This window comes from Erithacus rubecula (assembly GCF_903797595.1).
Source record: "Erithacus rubecula genome assembly, chromosome: 13".
NCBI lineage: Eukaryota > Metazoa > Chordata > Aves > Passeriformes > Muscicapidae > Erithacus > Erithacus rubecula.
In genome coordinates this window covers 9,173,487-9,194,287 of record NC_136665.1, presented here as the reverse complement: position 1 = coordinate 9,194,287, position 20,801 = coordinate 9,173,487, and the positions used below count along the sequence as shown (strand labels likewise).

Below are 20,801 nucleotides of genomic sequence, written 5' to 3'. Positions count from 1 at the left end.
CCGAGCGCCGGGCACCGCGCTCCGCTCCGCTCCCCCCGCCCGCGGGGAGGGGCTGCGGCCGGGCAGGACCGGCCCGCGCCGCCCAACGCCGGTCCCGCCCCACACAGCCAGGAAGAGCCACGACATTGCTGCTTTATTGGAACCACTGCGGGAGGACACCGAGCGGCGGCTGCGACATCCGGAGCGTAGCCAGAGATTAAAAACACGGTAATTTTATAGACAAAGCCCCAAGTACAGCTATACTGCAGAGAACACAAAAGCTGCTGTAGTGACCGCGATCCTTATTCTGCTGCCAGTGTGGGCTCGGAGTCGGGACAGTCCTGGAAAGGGGGTTTATCCGACGGAGGCCATGATGACATCCACGGGGAGCTCCTCGGCGCTGCGGGCCGTGACCTGCATCGTCACCGTGTCCGTGAGAACCAGACGGGACCGCACCAGCAGGTCATGGCCACCCCGGAACACACCTGCACAGGAGAGGGGGACGGAGGGGTGAGCACGGTGCAGGCTGCTCTCCCCTGCAAGTCTGGAGATGAACACTACTGCTTGGCACAAGGCAGTCTGGCAAATCCTACTACTGGGCCAGGAGAGACCCTAAAGCAGTTCAGTTCCCATTCATTATAACATACCTGGGACTCCTGCTATTGTAAAACCCATGAAACCAAAGTGTAAAATAAACTCCAGGTGAGAAGAGATCCAGGCATGTCTAGGAGCTCCTGTACTCATCTGTTCTGCTGGGTAGGGCTGCTGTCATTCCCCCACCAGGCACATGCCAAAGCAGGATGCCACATATCATGAAGACAGCAAATTCCACCCAGCTGAGCCTGGGGCTGATCTCAGCATCCCCTTCACAACAGCACCCTCCCTGATCCCAAGACCAGTTGCTCTGCACTGCAGAGACAGAAATCATGGCAGGAACAAATCTCAAAATCCAAACCAGAGCACAATGGGCTCCATCAGGAACTCCTGCCCTGATTGTCAACACGCAGCTCTGTGCAGCCTCCCAGAGCTGCTCCTGCAGAACCTCACCCCACAGCTCACCTGCCAGGTACAGTGTGTGAGAGTTCTTGTTATCTGGCACTTTGTCTGAGCGCTCACAGGGCTGCATCCCCAGGAACTTCACAATATTGCTCACCGCCTCTGTTAGAAAAAATAAATAAAATGGGCTGTGTGTCACAGATATCTTAACTGGGGCACATAAAGAGCACCTAAAAGTGACTCAAGCTCTCCCTACATGTTAGAGTTCACATTCCTTGTCCTGAGGGACACACAACACTGGTCAGAACTGTGGGTTTGGAGGCCACAAGGCCTGCAAAGGCAGCACACAAAAACCTCCACCACCATGGAAGGGTTCTGTTATCTGGTGTAGCAAATTTGCAACAGAAAGAAGAGGGGGAATGAGTCAGACAAGGGCAGAAGGAGAATGCAGCTGGCTGCACTTACTGCAGTGCCATGTCAGCCTGCTCACTTCTCTGGAGACTTCCAAAGGAGAAACAAGTCTTCAGGAGAAATATGAAAAGGCCTCAGAGAGAGTATTTCAAACCCCAAGGGGCTGTTCAAGGGAGCACAGAAATGGCTACAGGGCAAGGACACCCCCCCGTAAGGGATCAAAAGAACTGAGTTTTCACAGGCTTTTGAGTAAAATAGGAAGACTCTTTAATACATGATGAAAGATAAGAGGGTTTACCCCACCAGCCTGCTCACCAGCCTCATGTCTTCTGCTGTTTTCATTTTTTCTTACTGGTCTCAAGAAGAATGGTGGGAGTTCACAACTGAACTATGGTCTGTCTGCTTGGAAGGGTTAAGTGCAAGAGGAAAGCAAGATACTCTCTTGCCTCCACAATCCAACCTGGTCTCTACTGGTCACAAAACACTCTCTAGTTTTTTTGAAACCTGAACTAATTATCACAGTAACTGCAGCTCCCTGTTTAACAGCTGAGTGTAAAGCTTGTGAAGGGTTTTGCACATTAGCTTTTCTGTGAAGAGATCTAAAATGAGCCAGACTGGGCCTGTGGACACTGCCTGCTGGAGGGAAAATAAGAGCTCTGCTGTGCTCACACACCGTTCCTTACCTTCAAGGGTTTTAATAGCAGATAAAGTAAAGGTTTCTTCCTTTTCAAACTCATCACCCACTTCATCCCAGGCTGCTCCAAAGTTTGGCTTCAGAACTCGCTGGATGTGATCAGCCACTGTGACCTCCAGGTCTTCAAGCTGATGGTAGAAGAAGTTCAAGTGAAACATGGTTGTTCTTAACCCTGTTATTCTCAGGGTGAACTTCAGATTGGATTGTGAGATCAGGTGAGTGCAGGAGACTGCCTCCACTTACACTTCTGGTTTGCTACTGAGCACTGCTAGGCCTGAGAAGGGCACAGTGATGCCATTTCAGGTTCCTGCCCTGAGCACAGCCCTTGGCCTGACTGAGATGAAAGCACTAGACAAATGGCCATAACAGAGAGGAAAACAAGTTTAGAAATAGCTGCTTGAGCATTTGATTCCCTGAAATGCATGTCAGCTTTGTTTTACCTTTCTGGCTTATCTTCTAGGCTGGTGAAGTGAGACTGACAGACATGCAATCACCTAACACTGGCACCAGGGTAGCTGAGCAGCTACTGTGACTGCACCTGTGCATGGCAGAACCAGGCTTGTCCCTCCAGAGTGTGTAGTGAAGGACAGGCAGTATCCTGCAGGACACCAGCCTGCATTAATTGCAACAATTGCTGCAGAAAAGAAGCTTCTCCTGATTGTAGTTGAAATGTATGGAGGAGTTTTTTTAAGTATCACTCAATTGCCTTGGTGACTGGTATGAAGCTGAAACAAGTGTTAACCTTGTATGTTCCATTGTGAAAAACTCCTGGGAAGACAGTGACTCACTGCACAGCAGTGCCTCTAATCAGATTCACAGCAGTGACAGGCAATGCACAGAAAACAGTCTCTGGAGCTAGCAGGCCAAGCTGAGCTGTGAACGACATCCCTTCCTCTCCAAGGAAGAGAGGTGCTTCTGCAGCACCACTGCTTTCAGCAGTGTCAGAGCTGGGGAGGGAAGAGCTCCACCTTCCCCAGAATAAGAACAAGGATGGCAACTTTCCTGTGCCAGGCAAGCTTCTAGACAATTAACTGTGCCACCACAGGAGCAACTTGTGGAGAACAAAAGATGCCCAATAGCCCTCTGTCTCCAAAATCCTGGGTGTGCCATTGCTGGAGCCCATAGGGCACAGTCAGCCAGACCTGGAGGATGCACCATGGCCTCCCAAAATATCCATCTCCTGCACAGTCAGGTGTCCATCTACAGTGCACCAGGAGAATATCCCAAATGAGACAATGCAAGCTCTGCAAACTCCTGTCTGTATCAGAGACAGCAAGAGCTCACTCCACATGATGCTGCCCACTTCAGTGCTGGTGGTCACACCATTACTTGCAGGGATCTGAGTTCAGATTGCAAAACCTCACGAGATGTCAGCAGTTTTCATGATCAGGTACATCCCCAGCTTCTTACCACATACTCATCCTCATAACCCTCGTCATCTGTCTCCCCTGTGTTGGGATCACAGTCCTTGACAGTGAACTTCATCATGCAGCTGAATGTGCAGGCCACTGGAGACAAGAAAGCAAAGGCAAAGCTCACATTACCACCATATCCACACTCCCCTGAGGGAGAATGGGGCTGGGAGGTTTGGGGCAGCCAGGCTCTCCTCATCACTGTCAGCAGCACAGGCTTAGCCACTGACCTACAGAGAGCTTTCCCACAATTTCTATCTCTCAAGGACAAGCTATTTATTTATAATATTAAGCAAACAGTGATAAAGACAGGCTCACCGTGGTTGTACAAGACTATAATCCTCAGATCAAGTGCTATTACTAATGAACCTCACACTGTGTTGGGAAATACTAACGTCCCACCAGCACCTTATGAAGAGGCACAATGCACATACAGGATCCATTCATTTCAGCACCTCTGCAATGAGAGCCCCTCACACTGCAATGCTGCAGCTCATTAATACCACCCAGCTGGGAGAGGAAGTGATGACTCATCTCTAGAAGATGGGTACTGCTGAGTGAACAGCAACAACACGACAGGAGAGCAGTTCCAGAGCACAGAGCAGAGAAACCAAAGCACAGGTAAAACCTTATTCGTGTTCTGGATAGTGGCAAACAGAGACAGGGATGCTTAATTCTAACACACATCCCAAAAATTCTAGCGGTTTGTCTGAAATACCCCTTTGCTTCTCAGAGCATCTGGGCACTCTCAGCCCTTCACAAACATCAACCTCCCCATGTCTAGGACATAGAAAGGCTGAAGGACATGCAAGGGTGCATAAAAGACAACTTATCTGCCAGCTCTCACAGCCCAGCTTGGCAGTACTACAGCACAAGGGGACCAGCAGAGGAGAAGGAAGGCTTGACAGCCCCCAAAACAGCAAAGACAAGTCATGCTCAGCATCACTCAGGGCTGCACTCATACACAAGCTATAAATACCTGGCTGGGATGTAAGGTAGAATGTGTGGGAATAAGCAACACAGGAAAAAGGAGTGCAGACTGTTTACCTGCTGTTGGATCCTCTTCAGACAGTGCCACCAGTGTGTAGCAGGTACCTGGCTGGTTGTACACCAGGGTTTTGGCAGGTACATAGCCAATGACCTCATATCCCTCTGTTGGCTCCATCTGCACTGTGACATTCTCCAGGATCTGATCATTCAGGGTGTTCGTGCAGTCAAACTAAACAGGAAAAGAGAAAACAGCAACAGCTTGAAGCTGCTCAGTACCCATTGAAGAGCAGACTTAGCTTAGGCACAGTGGGAGCCTGGTGTCAGCCCATGAACCCCCAGCTCTCTGTGTTTCCATGGTGCACCTCACTATCAGCTGCCTCATTACAGAGGAACTTGACTAAAGAGTGCTCATTTAAATGCTTTGGGGAGAAACTAAAACCCTGCTGGGGAGTCCAGTGCTCCAGCAAACTTTTTTTGTTAAGGAAACAAGACTTAAAACGAACCAGCACACACCAATCCAAGGCCTGCCCCCTGCAATTCAGGCAGGATCACAAATTCAGTGAGGGCAAGGATGTGTCAGATTTTGCCTGATTCAGTTTCACAGTTAGTATGGAACTTTTTCCTCCAATTTCCAGTCATTCCTACAGAAATGCAAGTACTGTGTTGCCTACATGATCCCACTTGAAGCTACAGGGACACAAGTGCCTTCACAGCAGATGCAAAGATGATCCTTTGCATGGCTCAAACAAGGTACAGCTTGAGCAAGTTTCAGCAAGCTTGATGTTTTCACCAAGTCTAAACTTGCTGATTAGACTTCGTTCCAGCTGCAATGCCAAATCTCTTAAGCTCATACAATTGCATCTGGTGGATGGACAACAGAAACAGAGGTCAACCCCTGTGAGGGCTGTGTAAGCAGTTCTGAGCTTTGAGGAAGGAGCTTGGCTAAGGACAAAACACTGCTGCTCACAAGCTAGCAAAGGACTCACTGTGCCTTGGACTTCCTGAAGCCCAGGCAAGGGAGTGGGGCACATCAATCCTAACATCTCACATGTAGCAGCAGGCTGGTACAGCCAGAGCCAGGATGTACAGAAGAAAGCACCTGTGCTATAGGCTAAAACAAAACATAGCAGATGAAGAGCTTGCCCCCACTGGATCCCTTTCTTGGGTACCCTTTTCAGCTTCTCAGATGCAGTAAGCTTCACTCTTTCCTGTCCAGACCACGTGCTTAGGGATTCTGAAGATAGAATACAGATCCCCTTGCCAGCTCCTCAGTGAGAACAGCCCCACCTGGTGCTTGTTGGATTTGACTGTACCTGTAAGCACTGCTCAGACACACCCTCCCCCCACCCCTACTAATTTTCTTTGGGGTTCTGCTACCATGGATATGAAACTAAGGACTGCTCATTGAAGCATTGTGCTTTGAACACAGACTCTGGGTGCTGCATCTCTGGAAGTGTTCAAGGCCAGGTTGGATGGAGTTCTGAGAAACCTGGTCTGGTGAAAGATGTCCCTGTCCATGGCATGGGAGTTGAAACTAGATTATCTTTAAAGTCACTTCCAACTCAGGCCTTCTATGATTCTATGATATCTTTGAGAGATGTCTTCACAATGAAGCTTTTAGCCAGTCAGGAGCTTATCTTCTAAGAGTCTTCAGCACCATACCCCATAGCTACCCACCTGGAACACCATGTGGTTGACAAAGGTATGCTTGGTGCAACGAACCACATACTCTGTCTCCAGCTCTGTCAGGGCCACAGGCTCTGGGGAAGACTTGAAGAGTGGGCCCAGCTCCCTAAACTCTGGAATGGCCCCCAGTTGCTCTGAAATAGAGGACACAAATTACTGCCTTTCTCAAGACACAAGGAGGTGTTAGCCATTTCAAATCCCTTGTTTCAGCTGCCAGAAGGTGCTACAGGAAGGAACTATCCATCAAATACTCACAAGCATTCTCTAGAGACTTTTAAAATGAAAAAGAGTCATCCTTTGCTCACATCTACTGCAAGACAGAATAAAAAGGACCGCAGGCACCCCCACCCTCCAAGAGTGAACAGCTGACCTTAAGTTGGGAGCCCATGTCACTCCCTGCAAGAAGGCAGGAAGAAGGCAGAGGGGCTAAAGCAGACTCAGCAAGAGGTGGCTACAGAGTTCTCACACAAGGACAGATGAGAGGCCTTGCATCAATTTACCTTGGAATATTTCTTGCCGTGTTGCTGCCACTTTCTCTGGCTGTTTCACTACAGCAACAGGGACATTTTCTGCAAATGAAAAAGAAAATAATCAAACAGAAACAAACCCAAAAGATTTGAAGGTGAAGAGTAAGAAATGAATCAGAAAACAGATCAGTGTCTGAAGAGGGATTTGACTAAGGAAATCACGGGAGCTAATTTCTCATTTGATATAGACTAGACACCCATATTTGGCTTCTTAAGCAGCTTTAGAACTGCAGCAGCTCCAGTGAGGATTGCCAACTACTACTATTATTAGCAGTTGGACTGAACTGAAACATTAATGTGGGAGCAACCAGATTTGCAGGCCTTAGTCTTTCCAGGAGATGCAATCCCACAGAATTCAAACAGGATGGAGCTCAGCAATTCCCAGCAAGCTCAGTGCAGGGAATCACTAGCATTCAGGAGACCCGACTTCTCACCTGCTCTTTGCTCGATGATAGGAGCTGTTGCCAAAGGAACAGATTTCAAGTCAAAGGGTTTCTCAGAGGGCTCCAGGGTGTACTGATGCAGAGCCCTCTCCAGGCCAGGGATGGATACAGTCAACCCTAGGGACAGAAAGCACAGGTCATTGAAACCACCACAATGCCAGGTCTTTAGTTTAACTCTTGTTAAACCAGGAAAGAAGTGCAGACTTGTTTTAAGGCCTTTCTGCAGTACCATTCAGGATGTAGCCAGCATTGAGGGCCTTCTGCTTCTGCTCCAGAACATTCAGGTAGAAGGTGGCTCTGTCTCTCACTTCATTGTCATCATCCATCACACACCTGAGAAGAAAGTGGAAAGCTGTCTTCAGAATCTACACGACTAAGACACATCACAAAGCCAGAAAAAAGATGCCATAGGGGAGATCCAGCAATCTCCTACTAATTGTATTAGAAAAGCAGTAATCTGCCACACATTACTTTTGTCCATTTTGTAGTGCTTAATGCAGTGATGATTCTATCACAGGATCACCAGTAACCCTTGCATCTTCTCAGACCCACAGGTGGAAGAGACTAGACAAGCTCTCAAGCAAACAGGGTTTCTCATGCAGGATGCTGAAAAACTGAGGCACAACTGACCTTCTCAGTAACACCAAGATACTGGGTAACATCTCCTCATTCTGAGCTCCAAACTTGGCCAGGGCACTGACAGCACCTGTAGCAAAAAGTCATGAAAACAGAATTAGAAAGCAAAGGAATCAGCTGAAGTTTCCTCCATTTCTTGGCCTTGATCTTGGCCATGTCAGAGATGCTACACTAGTGAACTGTGTCCACTAGTAAAACTGTGACTAGAAGGAAGCAGAGGTGAAGTGCCTGCAAATCTTTGTCTAGTTTCAGAACCAGTGCATATTCCTTCCCACTTCTCAGCCACAGGCCATTTCTTCCATCAATACTACTGCAGGATCTTTGCTGTATAAAAGGACCTGCTCAGGCCTAGAGCAAATCACAACCCTCAGAAGCAGAGGCATTCATACACTATGGTTCCCTGAAGATCTGTCCAAGGGCAGAGAGCTTTCCAGGTCTGTCACTTACCTGCCCGCACTTCTTCATGCTCCAGAACAACCCTGTTGTAGATGAAGCGAATGTATTTGGAGGGGTTGTTGGTTTTGGGCCCTTCCTGCCCCAAGAGGTGGAGGATGCGAGTGGCCAGCACAGTGAACTCGCAGTCCTCAATGAATTCACAGAGGTGAGACAGGCCTGTCTCTTTGCTCTCTGAGTTCTCCTCAATAATGCTGATGATGCAGTCCACAATGGCTCGCTTGTATTCAAAGCCACCCTGAGGAGCAAAAGGGAACTGCTCAGCTGGAAATCTCAAAGTATTTTAGAGACTCTGAACTAGCTAGACTGGAGAAACATTCCTTTGAAAGGTCACTCACACTCAGTGCTTTTTAATGTGTATTTGAAAGGAGGAGGGCAGTAATTCTGCCCTCACTATTGACCCTCTTTATACCCAGAGGGCCAGCTAATATTCAAGCTCTCTTGCCAGCTGCCTTCAGAATGGCTGCAGTGGAGAAAAAAAAAAAAACCCAAGTCCTAACCCAAAAGTGAAACGATTCATCTGGATGAAGGGTTTTTACCTCCATCAAAATCCTCTGCTGCTAGAATTAGTGCTTAAAAATAGCCATATGGGAGGAGAAAAAACCCAACCCTCTCGCCTTGAGCACTAGACATCTGAGGATGAAGCATAAGAGAAATGTATGAAGGATCATATCTGCCACAGCAGGATGCAGCAAATAGCTCCATTAGTGTGGGACAATAGGCAATCAATACCTCCCCAGGTACAGCCACAACCTGACATGCCAGTAATGCCTGGTTATCTTCAGACATTATTTACTAATGTCCTCAATACACAGCAGGGGATTAAACTGCTCACTACCCTCTGCCAATTACATGCACAGTGACAGGCATTTGGACCTTTCTGGAGCTACTTTGGATTAAAAAAGCTTTAAAAGAGAATGGTTTGAAGTACAAAACTACATTCAAAATGATACCATCCACCCACAGAAAATCTGGGAAAGGAGAATGGTCCATTTTGCACAGGAGCAAAATGAGATGCTCTGGTTTGTTCCCAATTGAGAGGCTGCAATTGAGAGGCAGGAAGTGATGTCAGAGCAAGCAGTGGTGCCAGCTGTGCTGCAGGCATGTTTGCCCATTTAGAAACAGCCTCAGCAAACCTCTGTAAAGCTCTCTTTCTGCAATTTTTGTCTGACTGAATGCAGAGAATGATTATAGGTACTCGTGATCCCTTCACTGCCACAGCACAGACACCAGAACAAAAGTGGTCCCGTGTCATCAATAAATAGGTTGTCATCAAATCTTTGTGTACAAGACAAAACTTCTTGGGATTTGCTGTCAAAGTATAAAAGGTTCAAATGTGAAACACACACAGACTGCCAACAGATCTGCTGTTGCTTGCATTTGCTTTGAGAGTTAATAAACTCCCATTAAAAAAATAACAGAATGAAAACCATGCTAAAATTATGCCTGGCAGTATGCTTATAACTATTGTGCACAGCTGGGCATTTCTGCAGTTAGACTGCAAGCCTTTTAGAGAGAGGCTTTCACTGCACAGCCTTATCAGTAAAGGCTTGACTCCCAGGGAGTACTGTCCCTGCACACAAGCAAGGCAGGTGGCTGTCCTGCAGACTTACCTCCTCCCGAAGCATAGTGAAGAGGAAGTTCATGAGGACGGCGTGTTTGCGAGGGTACTTCTGACACAAAGCATTGATGGCCTGCACCACCACCACCTGCAGGAAAAGGGGGCAAGTAAAAAAATAATTCTGTTTCACCATGCAGGAAAAAACAGCTGAATTGTATCAATTTTGCACTGGCCTCCCTAGCCTGGAAATCACATTTTTGTCTTTATTTATTCAACAAATGCAGTTCCAGGAGGTACAGTCCTAAAAATTGGAGGAGATAGATCTTTATGCACTGGCCAGTCCCTAAAGAAAGACCACACCCACTGGAAAGAGGGAGGAGATTTGATTCCCAGAGGCATCTCCCCAGAAGAGAGCATGTGACTTTGGAGATGTAGGACTGAGGCATGGCTTAGTCAGACAGCCTCAAATACTTTCTCCTTCCTGCAAATATTCTGCTGCTTCTGGAAGTAGCTCCATGCAGGTTTAGAGCACACACACAAACACACACAAAGACATGAGGTTTCTTCAGGAATCTGGGTGTCCCTCCTCCTCCCACTTCCTTACTTTGAACTCATCTGAGATTTCTGACATGAAAGAGGAGATCTGCTTCATGAGCCTGTCAATGCTGCTCTCACTGCCCGTTTTCAGCAGCGTGGTGATGGCCAGGGTGGCTATGCTGCGGTTGGAGTCTGTCACAAGGTTCTCCAGGTCCAGGTTACAGGCAGTCACAGCAGATGGGTGCTTCATGGCCACCTGCAGCAGTAAAGGAAGAATGAAAATCCCTCAACGGATGCAAAATGCCCAGCTAGCAAAATCCAGCAAAATTCACTCCTTCCCACAGAAATAAGTGGTATAGACTACACATGAGGGACATCTCAAACAAACAGCTGATCTGGAGTTAAGGTAACAAGCTCTTGTTTCCTAGAGAATTGCACTCCTTGCTGGAAGAGAAGAACTAGCAATAAACAATCTTTTATTATTTTTAACTCTCTGATTTTCCTGTATATAGTAAGGAAAGAAAGCTATGAACTCCCAACAAAATTCAGCCAGACTAGCTGTGCAAAACAGCTCAGTGGGTGGAAGCACAGCAGTTACCAGACTTTGCCATTTTCACTTTTTCTTTTATAGAGTTTATAAGAAGGGAAAACTGGAGCAAAGACTATCACAGGGCAGACAAGAAGCATCATCAAGGTTTCATCCTTGTTTTACAAGGAGCTTCCTCACCATGGGAAGCTCAGTAGGGAAAGCAGTAACACCAAGACCAGTGACATTATAAGAGACCAGTGAAAATTATCAGGGTTTCTTTTCCTTCTGTAGAGTGTTCTTTGAGGTTTTATTCCAGACAGAAAGCAATGAAATGTAAGGTTGTAGCACAAGACAAAGGTTATTCACACAAAACCATCATATAATCTGACTGCCTCGTTCTTCTGAAGTCTGCACCTCCCTGCACATGAGACACTACTGGAGCTCCCAAGAGACTGGCTCCTACCTTGTTGAGGGTACGCACGGCTGCGTATCTTAGTGCTGCTTTCGGGGAGCTGCAGAACAGCTGCAGAACTGCAAGGTGGGAAAAACAACAAAGGCAGATGTTAGGCACACTACTATTGGGAAGCATTTTATAGCTAAAGCAAGAGTTCAGTGAAGAGACAGTTGCAAGCATAAGGTTAACTAGAAAAATGCTTAAGAAACAATTGTACCTTTAACAGATTCCTCCCTTCTTGTCCTCTTTGCCTCTGTCACACACATCCTTGCTGACAACTAACTCTTACCTACCTCCCTCTTCTTCCACATGGCTGCTATCCTCTGCTCCTTGTGAAAGCCAAATTCATCACCTTGTCATCTTTCCTATTAAGTTAATTTGAACTGCTGTTCTCCATTTCATGCAAACCCTGCTCCTATCCCAGAACTGACCCATGAAGTAACCCATATTTGAACACACCAGGAAATACCTTCACAAGAACAAAGCTATTCACATACACCACAGGCTCTCAAGCAGCAGCATAAAACAAAGGACAGAGCAGCATAACAAGCCTGAAACTACAGAAGGCCTTTGTTTCTTGGGGCAATCAGCACAACTACTGGAGGCTCATTATTATCTCATGATGGCCGTGAGCACCACACCTACCTGAGACAGCTGGAGCCAACTCCTTGGCAGTGCAGTTGGGCAGGTTAACAATGGCAGATGCAGCTTCATACACCACCATCTCATGCTTGTTTCTTAGGCAGCTCTCAATGAAATCAAACAGAGGGCTATCCCGGCTAAGGGACAAACAAAGACTGAATTAAAGCAAAGGTACTAACAGAAATCAAGAATTCACCAGCAGAAATGGGCAGGTCCCACAGCCCATGGAAAGGTAAAAGCAGCTATAAACTCACTTTGTCCCCACATTTTTGCAGTGATCATTATACTGCACTTCCAGCATGCTTCAAAGTCAGACTGCCTTCTGGGAAGACACTCTGCCTTTCAGGCTAAAGGGAATCTCCCTCAACTATCACACAGTAAGAAATGACTGCACACACCAAACTCTTATCCACCAGAAGCCACTCTGCATACATGCTGGATAAATAATTACAGAAGACAGAGAAAATTAAGTATCACAAAGAACAGATATGCAAAACAGTCCAGAGAAACAAGACAGTATTTGAGGTGCAAGCAAAACTCAAAGAAGTAATCTTAAACAACCATGAAGACATCCTATAGTTTCTCTGCTTTTATCCAACAATAAGAGTGTAGAAGCTGCATGCTACTCTTTAAAGACAGAAGTAATGAGCAAGTGAGGCAAGTGAGCCTGCAAGAGGAGGTGGAAGCAGGACCAGGAAATTCTTTCAGCAGGGCAAAGGAGCCTGCTCACCTGCCAGCCTCCTCCTCGAGCAGCTTGCTGGCTATCCGGATCATCATGCAGTAGGCAAACGGGGACTTGAGGCCGTGGCGTGTGAACTTGCTGAGCATCTTGTTGACTGCCAGGCGGTCGTTCTTCCGCACATGGTACAGCAGGCCCAGAGCATGATACTGTGCAGGGAAAGAGAACATCACAAACCCACGCTGGGTTCTTTTCCCTTCTGTCCCCTCTGTCACCCAGAGGTGCCTGGCTGAGCTCCAGCAATCTGACTCATGCCCAGCTGCTGCTGGCTATTCCTCTGGTGGAGGTGGGGTCCTACCTGCACCATGATGTTGTCACTGGAAGCTGCTTCTTGAGCCTCATTCACCCAGCGCTTTACCACATCATTACTGGTCTTCAGCAAGTGCTGGAAAGAAATGAAGCCACAACCCATGAGATAAGAATGGAGGAAACTTTGAGAATTTCAGTTATATTAAGAAGCAATGAGCCTTCCCCATGAGTGTACAGCAGCAGCAACTTATATAAGAACAGGGGATCAGCAAGCAGAGACCTGGACACAACAGTTGCAGCCTCAGGAGGCTGACCTCTAGCAAAGTCAGCACCAGTCCCTCAATTCACAGAGACAGGAATAGCAACAAAATTATGAAACTCCCTAGATGTCCAGTCCTGCCACAGATGACTGCTTCCCTGCTTGGCTGTCCCTCAGGCCTGTGCTGCAGGTAGTACATACCAAAGAAGACACAAGAGCAGAGCTGGACACGCTTGGCACTTTGTCAACAATTGCCTGCTTCATGTAGCGCTCAATGGCCTGCAACATGGTACTCTGCAGGGAGAGGGAAACAACAGCTGATATAGGAAAGCTGTTCAGAGTGTGAAAGGGAATACAAAGGCATGAAAAGCAAAGTGGAAAGTGGGATGGAGTAAAGTAGGAAAAATTGAAGGGCACAGAGCTGCCCCATGGGAAAAGCAGCACTTACATCAGTGATCTGACACAGCGCTCTCACAGCGGGGCCTCGGTAATTGTCATCCTTCCCAGTCATGTCTTTGGTTAAGCTGGGAAAACAGGAAGCTCTCAATATGGCACTCCTGAGCCAGCAGCTCTCAAGTGCACACACAGTGCACACAGAGCAGCAGGCAGCCAGCACCATGGCTGAATGCCAAATAGCCAGCTGCAGGTCTCAGGCAAATCCCACTGGGGTGAGAAGGCAGGAGGCAAGGATCAGTACTCAGGTCCCAAGCCCATCAATAAACTGCATGTTGATGTAGTTTCAAGTTCACTGTTCACCTAGTGAGGCTGGAGCACATATATATACCCCTGAGGCATTTGTCCTTCCTACTCAACATTCATTCCTGCCCTTTTCCCAGGGTCCCAGGGTCAGTGTGAGACCATCTGTGAAAAGCCAGGAGTTCATTACATGGCAGCACTTGAGACTTGCTTCCACCTCAGCCCTTTACAAACCCTGTACTGTCAGGTTCCTGACTTCCAACAGGGCATTTCACTGGGATGATCAGCAATTCAGGAATGACTCACAGAGGAAATCTTGTTCCCCAGGGAAGTTATTTTCTGTGCTGCTACAGAAGTGAATCCTTGTCTACCTGTTGAAAGCTTTGGAACTTATGCCAGAATTTTCCAAAACATTTCAAGGCATTCAGACAGAAGTTAATGAAAAAGCCTTTGCAAAAGGGGAAAAAACAGCTGTGCTACTATATCATGTAACCAAGAGACACCCCAAACATCCATGGGCAGGGGATATGGGGACACAGCATATTCTGCATATATCGCTATGAGTTCAATGTTTGTATTTTATTGGTCTTTTGTAAATGAAAACTTTCTCCTCACTGAGGGCATTCCCTATCATCACTCTGCTTAGGGATTCCAGTTACCTTCAAGAAGCTGGACAGACACTACTGAAGGGCATGTCAATATTACAGCAAGTGATTGACTGACCTGCTAGTAACAATGATCACATCTTCTGCAATAGAAGACATCTCTTTGATTGTGAGGTAACACATCCTGCGAAGGGTTGGCTGGCAAGGAAACACAGAAGAAAAACATTAGCTGAGATGATCCCAGATACAAAGGGATCTCAGTTTTCCCTGCTTACATTATTTTATTGTGAAGAACCTGATATCTTCAGATGAGTGTAAAAGATGTACAAAACCAGACTGACTAACAAAACACCTCTTCTTCTTCTAAATCCCTCAGTCTTAGGGTGCAGCCATAGATATACCAGATTTATCTGGATCTACAGTTTCATCTTCCACTTGTCATTCACAGGAACAAGGAAAAAGCCTTGATACTATTTGCTGGTTTGGTGGTTGAAAGCCTTATGCTGCTTCAAAAGCAACAAAGCAAATAATCTATATTCCTGAGTCTGGGGATTTCTAGATTGGTCTCATGCTTGTAATGCCTTGCAGTTTGCAGGACAACGAATGAGAGTGCTACTGCTGTGGGTAGGCACTAACTCCCAGCCTCCTCCAAAAACACAACTGTTGACTCTCAGCAGGATATTTTAATGCTGGGCACAAAGCACAGTAAAATCCACCTGCCTACCACAATCTCATGAGTTAAATGGCAATTTAGAGAGAGGAAACTCTGCCTCAAGAGCAGTGAATACTTCAGTTAAGCTGCTACAAGATCTAAGAAGCTGATCACCATTTCTAAATTTTCACCCTACTCTTCCCACTCAGATCAGGTAGCTTCAGACAGGACAGAAAAGCTGATTGTATAACAATGTGTATCTCAAGGGATTTGTCCCACCAGGTAAATAGAGAAAACCAAAGGCAGACTTACATCATTGGACTGGAACAGCTTGGTCATAGCAAAGAAGGATTCGGTAGCTTCTGTGACACCAAGGTGCTCCCCCTGGTTGTTTGGAAAGAAGAAAGAAAATCTGAGTTATCACAATCAGCTTTGGGCACGGTGCACATCTCTGCATAGATGTGTATTTTCTCTCTCTTACCTGGTTTATGAGATACAGGACCTTGGTGAGAATATGAGCACATTTTCGTGGGTTTATGGGAGTCTCATTAAACACTCGAGCCTGGAAACGAAGCACAGACAAGGACTGGCACTGACACCCCCCTGCAAACATTGTCCTGCCTGTCCCAACAACACATTGTGAGTGAGGTATGGCAAGATACTTAATGACTTTGGATCAGATTTCCCTTCATTTCCTGTTAAACATGGACCCCTTTAGACAGCTGGTTTAGCAGTCTGGGATTACAAATCCAAGAACAATTAAAGGCTAAATTCTCATCACACTTTGACCCACACAGGTGTGCATTGTGTGCTAGCCAAAATACCACCCTTCTGACAGAACAACTTGAGCTCACTGAGGCTGCAGGAGCCAACACTATTCCCAACTTCACAAGCAAACAGAATGCTGAAACAACAGGGGCTGGGGATTGAGATGTTCACCTGCCCTTGAAAATAATGGCATTTCTTCAGAGATAATTCATAAAACTATTTAATAACCACTCACACTCCTCTCATTAATTTTGTCATCTACAAGACTTTTGGGATGTCTGAGGCAAATTTCCCAATCTTCCTGGTTTGGGATGAGCTTTCCCAGATAATTTTATTCCTTTTATTACTATTTATAGTTCACAGTCTTTAATTTGTTACAGAGACCATTTCAACCTTATCACTTCATCCGCCCAATAATAAAATAAGAATTGTTGCCCATTTCTTTCAGAGCAAGCAGGACTGTAGCAAACCCTCATCTCCTTGCTGAAGTTTTCCAGTGACCTACTCAGGAGAGGGAGAGACTCAATGCAGTAGGGTACACAGAGGAGGTGGACTGAAGATTTACCTCTTGCAAGACTGCACTCTTTTCCAGGTGCTGGAACGGGTTGGAACTCCCACCTGCAAAACCAAGAGAGTAGAAGTCTCTCCAGGGATGGTGCCATGGAAAAGCAACTTTTTAACCATGTCAATGCACTTTAAAAACAGTCTGAGCATTTTGGGTGATTTTCTTTATGAACACCAAGCAATCAGAGCACCCTCTTTGAAATAATATTGGATGTCTTCATAGCAGTCAGGGAAAGCAGAGCACACAGGTCATTCTTTAATTTGCCACCCCCCTCCAGAAGTAACTGACTGTGTATCCCCAAAGACCTATTTCTACCCCTGGCCTGGGAGTTGCTGGCAGTTAGAGCATCAATAGGCCTAGAAACAAAAGCTTAGACAGAAAGAGGTATCACTTGCCAGGCTGGTGAGTCAGGAGTGTTTTATCCCTCCCATATAAACCAATCAAGAATCCACCAGTAAAGTATTTTTGGCTCTATCACTAAGTAAGATAACAAGGCAGCAGACTAGATAGGCTGGACACAAGTAACTTTCATTGTTCCACTTAACAAAGTAAATTATACTAAATAATTACAACCCCCAGCAATTAAGGATTAAATAATCAGTGGGAAAAGCACTATGATTGTGCATGGTCTATATTAGATTGCCACCCAAGCATTTGTGAGCTGCAGCTTTTCAAAAACTGCTGGTTATTGATAAGCAGGTTTTAATTAGAACCTATGTTCAGCCTGGCCATGGGACAAAATGTAGCCTTCTTCAGGGCTGTTCCAAAGCCTAGTCCACTAAAAAGAACATCTTCTGGGCCAAAATCTGACCTGACCCAAGCTTGAAGCATCCTAGGCTGGTGCCAGAAGCCCTTTCTAGAGTAAACCTTATATACAAAAGCAAACACATCTGCACTCTGGCTCCTTCCTGGTTCATAAAATGCCCTCCTCCAGCTCAGGAGAAGGCAGCAGGTGGCTGAACGAAACACAGACATTTATATGAGGTTGAAGAGGTAGAACAAAACAAGGGAAAAGAGGAAAAATGTCTCTAGTACGAGTATGAACCAGTTCTAGTATAAGTATGCAAATGTGTTCCAAAAATCCTGCCCAGCACCCCACTATTTCCATGGTCTAGCATGTCTACAATCCTTAAATCAGCCATGAACACAGCATCACCTCTTTATCTTTCACAGCACTAAGGATCTTGAAATGCATTGTACATGGGGTCTCAGTCCTCACAACACCCTGCATCAGTTTTCTTCCTTAGAGAGGGAGAAAGATGCAGGGAGGGCAGAGGTTGTGTGTTCCTAATATTGGATAACTAACAACAGTTTATTCTGATTTGTAGAGAAACATAATTTTACAGCCAAAATAATGTGTCAAAGGGAGTGGAAGCAGGTCATCCAAAGCTAGCAAAACCATTCATGGAAAGCAAAGACACAGAAGCCAATTAACTGGATATTTGCACCTCCTACCAGCCCTGGCCATAGGTAATGTCAATACCTTGATGGGTGTGGCAGGTGCAAATGAAGAACAGCCCCCAAAATTAAAGCCACGAGCTATTTCCCTCCAACAGCTGCCTCACTAAACTCTCTGCTTATCAAGATGTCACTGGAAGCCTTGGAAAAGGGAAACAAGGGCAAAGCATTTAATGCACTTTAAGATAAAAAGCAGCACAGTCACATAGAACAATCACCAAGATGTAAGCTGAATCATTTTGCTTCAGGACAGACAGATTTGTTATGCAGAGCTGTGTAGAAAGCTTCATAGGAAGATGAAAAGGGTACCACAAAGCTAAACCATGAATGGAAACAGTCTTATGATGCATTGCTTCCACCTGAATTACACACCACATAAATATCAACCTCTTCCTTACTAACTGGCCTAAAGTTTTGAAAAGTCAGGCAATCACTTCATGTTTCCTTGGTGCTCTCAGATCTTCTGACCCATTGAAAGTAGCAGTGATTGTGGGGCCAGAAAATGAACTGGATTCTACCTGGCTATAGCACCTGGTTGGAGATCTGGGCACCTGTGAACAGGGCTAATATGCTCAATACTTGGTCTCAGTTCTGCACCTGGTGATGTGGTAGGTAACCTCGGTGTGCTGTGCCCATATAAGCAGTTTAGCCTCTGGTTGCAGCGGCGAGGAGGCAGCAGACTGCTCTAGCACTCCCACAGCGCTTCTACAGTGCTCCCACAGCGCTTCCCACCCCGTCCCATCACACCAGCAAACCCCAAACCCCCGCTGCCCAGCTGGCACCGAGCCTCCCCTGCCGGCTCCCCTGGGGTGCCCTCACACATCTCCTCACACAGCCCCTCACTCCCACAGGAGGGGTCTCTTCCCTCACGGCTCTCCCCGCAGCCACGAAGGGGTCTCCCTCACCCATCCCCTCCGTACCCACAGAGGGGTCTCCTCCCTCACAGCACCCCCGGCCTCCCCTCACCCGACTCCTCGTCCTTCTTGTCGAACTTCTTCAGCATGGTGCTGCCGAGCGGCCCGTCGCTGCCGCCCTCCCGTCCCGTGGCAGTGGCAGTCCCAGCCCAGACCCTGCTCCCAATCCTGGTCCCGGTCCCGGTCCCGATCCCGGTGCCGGCACCGCCCCCGCCCCTTCCTGCCCCCGCCCCTTCCTGCCAGCCTGTCACTGCCACTGCGGCCGCTGCACTGCGCAGGCGCAGGGCCGTCCCCCGGACGTGTGCGGGCGTGGCGCGGGGCCGTGACTGACAGGGAGGGGGCAGGGCCAATCGACAATGGTGCGATCTGATTGGCGGAGGGGCGGGGCTCGCGGGGGCCGGGGTCGGCACTAAAGGGACTCTGGGGGACCCTGGGACTGTGGGGGACATTGGGGCACTGCTCGGTACCCTGAGACTGGGAGAGGAGGCACTGGTACCAGGAGAAGCGCTGGTGATGGGGGGTGGCATTGGGGTCCCTGAGATGGGCAGGGGAAAGGCACTGGGGAGATGAGGTGATACTAGGGGGCTGAAGCACGGGGACACACTGGGACTCGGGGAGGACAGATGAGACACTGGGCCAGGACATGAAAGGGAGAAGATCCTGGCAGGCTTAGCGTCCCAGGAGCAATTGGGGATAGCAGAGAACCCCCTTCTGGGCGATGCCCAGTTGTCACTCGGGTTGCCTGCCCTGTCAGCGTTGTTGACACTTGGATGCACCAGCTCTGGCAGGTCTCCCTATGATCCCTGTCCCCCACTGCTACTGGCACCCTGTCTCTGTCCTGGACCACAAACTTCTGGCTCAGCCCCACAGCACACACCCAGTGGGTGCAGGGGGGTATCTCAAGGGGCCAGGCACTGCCCCGGCATCACCTGAGCCTCAGGTCAGGCAGGGATGGCAAAGGACCTTTTACCCACCTTGCCACCTCACCCCAACCCACCATCTGCTGCCACATCCCTTCCTGAAATCCGTCCCTCCCGTGGAATATGGGGTCACTCACCTCAGTTGCTTCTGCCCCTTTCCCAAAGCCAGTGCCTGCTCCACAGTGAAAGGGCTCACTCACCCTGCTGCAGGTAGTCTTCAAAGAGCATGGCCGTGTCCCCCACCAGCTCCAGTGGCCCCCCTGCAGGTGTCTCCCGGCCTGTGACTCGCCTGCACCACCCTGTACTTTGCACGGGGCGGCTGCACTCTGCTCTGCACTGCTCTTATCTCTCAGCTGTGCTGAAGGCAGCAGCTCCAGGGACACAACACCATTTCCCTGCTGGCCCAGAGCTGCTGTGGACTCCCTGGGCCAGGGGCTGGCTCTCCTGATGGTGCAAGGTCTGACACCCCTCATTTGGAATGTAATCACCTCCTGTGCTGGCCCCAGCCCTCACAGCATCTCTGGGGAAAGGGAACACAAAATGGGAGTGTAAAGGGGTTCAGAGCACTTTAAAGCACAAGTTGTGTTTGATACCACATTTTATTGTGCACACTCACTCAAAACTCCAGCTTTGAGGCTTGGCCAAGCTTCGTGTAGGATTCTGTGTGCTTCAGTCACCGAGAGAGAAGAAGCACCCAGGAAAAGTTGCCTGGCTGGATGCAGCCTCTTTGGAGACACCTTGGGGATAGATGAGCAGGGGGCAAAGCCAAGCACAGAAATCCCTGTAGTGCCTGGGGCTGGGACCAGCTGTGCTCAAGCACTGGCCACAGTAAACTCAGCTGTTCTCCAGTGGTGCTGAGGTGATATTATTAAACCAAATCCTCCCATGGCTGCTGCCTGTGCCATGAGCACTGGGCCCGTGGGGATGAGGTACCATGCCCACAGTCCCCTGCAGACACACCGATGCTGCTCCACACTTCCCTGTGCCTGTGCCCCAGGCAGCCGTGCTGCCCTCTGAGCCCTGCTG

General features: G+C 47.9%; 1 protein-coding gene across 2 annotated transcripts; it reads right to left on the bottom strand.

Moving 5' to 3' along the window:
* Positions 1 to 115: 115 nt before the first annotated feature.
* COPG1 (COPI coat complex subunit gamma 1) lies at positions 116 to 20,045 on the bottom strand. 2 transcript variants are annotated; one of them, XM_079316630.1, is made up of 24 exons: positions 19,976 to 20,045; positions 16,484 to 16,536; positions 15,632 to 15,712; positions 15,463 to 15,534; positions 14,617 to 14,696; positions 13,646 to 13,721; positions 13,399 to 13,491; positions 12,988 to 13,074; positions 12,681 to 12,838; positions 11,954 to 12,087; positions 11,318 to 11,385; positions 10,393 to 10,581; positions 9,841 to 9,936; positions 8,222 to 8,465; positions 7,769 to 7,844; positions 7,368 to 7,471; positions 7,130 to 7,255; positions 6,669 to 6,737; positions 6,160 to 6,302; positions 4,540 to 4,711; positions 3,491 to 3,588; positions 2,070 to 2,208; positions 1,039 to 1,137; positions 116 to 464 (listed from the first exon to the last, which is right to left on the bottom strand). In XM_079316630.1, the coding sequence occupies exons 1-24, from the start codon at positions 20,001 to 20,003 to the stop codon at positions 334 to 336; spliced, it is 2,616 nt and encodes an 871-aa protein (XP_079172756.1). In that variant the 5' UTR covers positions 20,004 to 20,045; the 3' UTR covers positions 116 to 333. The 2 variants fall into 2 exon arrangements, with proteins under 2 accessions (XP_079172756.1, XP_079172755.1); XM_079316629.1 differs by lacking the exon at positions 19,976 to 20,045 and adding an exon at positions 18,908 to 19,150.
* Positions 20,046 to 20,801: the final 756 nt, after the last annotated feature.